Here is a 1,519-nt window from a genome sequence, read left to right on the forward strand (position 1 = left end):
GTGTCCCTCTGTCCATTCCCTCCGTGTCCCTCTGTCCATTCCCTCTGTCCCTCTGTCCCTCTGTCCCTCCCGCTGTCCCTCCCGCTGTCCCTCTGTCCATTCCCTCTGTCCCTCTGTCCCTCCACTGTCTCTCTGTCCATTCCCCCCGTGTCCCTCTGTCCCTCTGTCCCTCCTGCTGTCCCTCTGTCCATTCCCTCTGTCCCTCTGTCCCTCTCTCTGTCCCTCTGTCCCTCCCTCTGTCCCTCCACTGTCCCTCTGTCCATTCCCTCTGTCCCTCTGTCCCTCTCTCTGTCCCTCTGTCCCTCCGCTGTCCCTCTGTCCCTCCACTGCCCCTCTGTCCCTCTGTCCCTCTGTCCCTCTGTCCCTCCTGCTGTCTCTCTGTCCCTCTGTCCCTCTGTCCCTCCCACTGTCCCTCTGTCCCTCTGTCCATTCCCTCTGTCCCTCCGCTGTCCCTCTGTCCCCAGAGCCGCACGGAGGCGCAGAGGCAGAAGGTTCTGCGGGAATTCCGGCGGCTGCGGCGCTGCCTGAAGGAGCAGGAGCTGGCGCTGCTGGTGCGGCTGCGAGAGCTGGAGCGGGCGCGGGTCAGGAGGGAGGAGGAGGAGGAGGCCGAGATGTCSGGGAAGGTTTCGCTGCTCGATGTGCTGATCTGCGGGATGGAGACGGAGCTGCGGCAGCCCCCGCGCAGATTCCTGCAGGTCGGGTCCTCACCGGCTCCAGCGCTGGGCTCTCCCCGCAATTTTGGGGTGGGAAGCTGAGGTTTCCTCTGTGCCTCCCTCCCGCAGGATTCCCGAGGAGCCGTGGGCAGGTACAGCCTCACCCCACGCGTGTCCCCGCGGCAGGAAAAGCTCGGGATTCACCCGGGTTCGTGTCCAGGTGGGACACGGGCGGCGCCCAGGGGGACACCCCGGAGCTGGAGCGGAGCCTCCAGGACATTTCCCGACAAATCCGAATCCTGGCAGAGACCCTGGGCAGATTCCAAGGTACCAGGAGCGATGGGAGAGGGATTTTGTCCCCCCTGCCGCTGCTTTTCTCAGGAAAAAAGTCACGGGGGCAAGAGCGAGCGGAATTGTGAGCCGGAGAGGGGAGAGTCCAACCCTTGTCCTTCATCCCACAGAGCTTTTGCCACTGGAGCTGGAGAAAGAGCGCGGAGAGAATCCGGGAGGGGTCGGGAAAGGTGAGGAGGCTCCGGGGACGGCTCCAAAAAAGTCATTTTTGGCTGGAACGATGCCTGGAGCGGCTGGGAATTGATGAGTTCGGGTGCTCTGAGGGTACCGAGGAAAGGTTTTTCCAAGCAGAGAACAGCTCCACGTCCCCGCGAGGGTCGGATTCCCGCTGGAGCGGGACATTCCCGGCAATGGCAGGGCGCTGTCCCCATCCAACACCGCTTTGTCCCCGTCCCCGCAGCTTTCGTGACCCTGGACCCCGACACCGCTCACGCCCGGCTCGCCGTGTCCCGGGACCGCCGGGGGGTTCGCTGGGTGGAGGCGGCCCCGGAACCGGCTCAGGAATCATCCCCGGA

General features: G+C 64.6%; 1 protein-coding gene across 1 annotated transcript in view; it reads left to right on the plus strand.

Moving 5' to 3' along the window:
- Window positions 1-1,519, plus strand: part of LOC130587834 (E3 ubiquitin-protein ligase TRIM15-like) — a 5,724-nt gene that overhangs the window by 2,145 nt on the left and 2,060 nt on the right. Inside the window, exons 2-6 of the mRNA XM_057388803.1 lie at window positions 465-695; window positions 783-805; window positions 874-980; window positions 1,115-1,174; window positions 1,405-1,499. Of these exons, the coding sequence (XP_057244786.1) occupies window positions 465-695; window positions 783-805; window positions 874-980; window positions 1,115-1,174; window positions 1,405-1,499 (516 nt within the window). The remainder of the gene's footprint in view (window positions 1-464; window positions 696-782; window positions 806-873; window positions 981-1,114; window positions 1,175-1,404; window positions 1,500-1,519) is intronic.

This window comes from Malurus melanocephalus, unplaced genomic scaffold (genome assembly GCF_030028575.1).
Source record: "Malurus melanocephalus ecotype Western Australia unplaced genomic scaffold, MMel_1.1 scaffold_2539, whole genome shotgun sequence".
In the NCBI taxonomy this organism is placed as follows: domain Eukaryota; kingdom Metazoa; phylum Chordata; class Aves; order Passeriformes; family Maluridae; genus Malurus; species Malurus melanocephalus.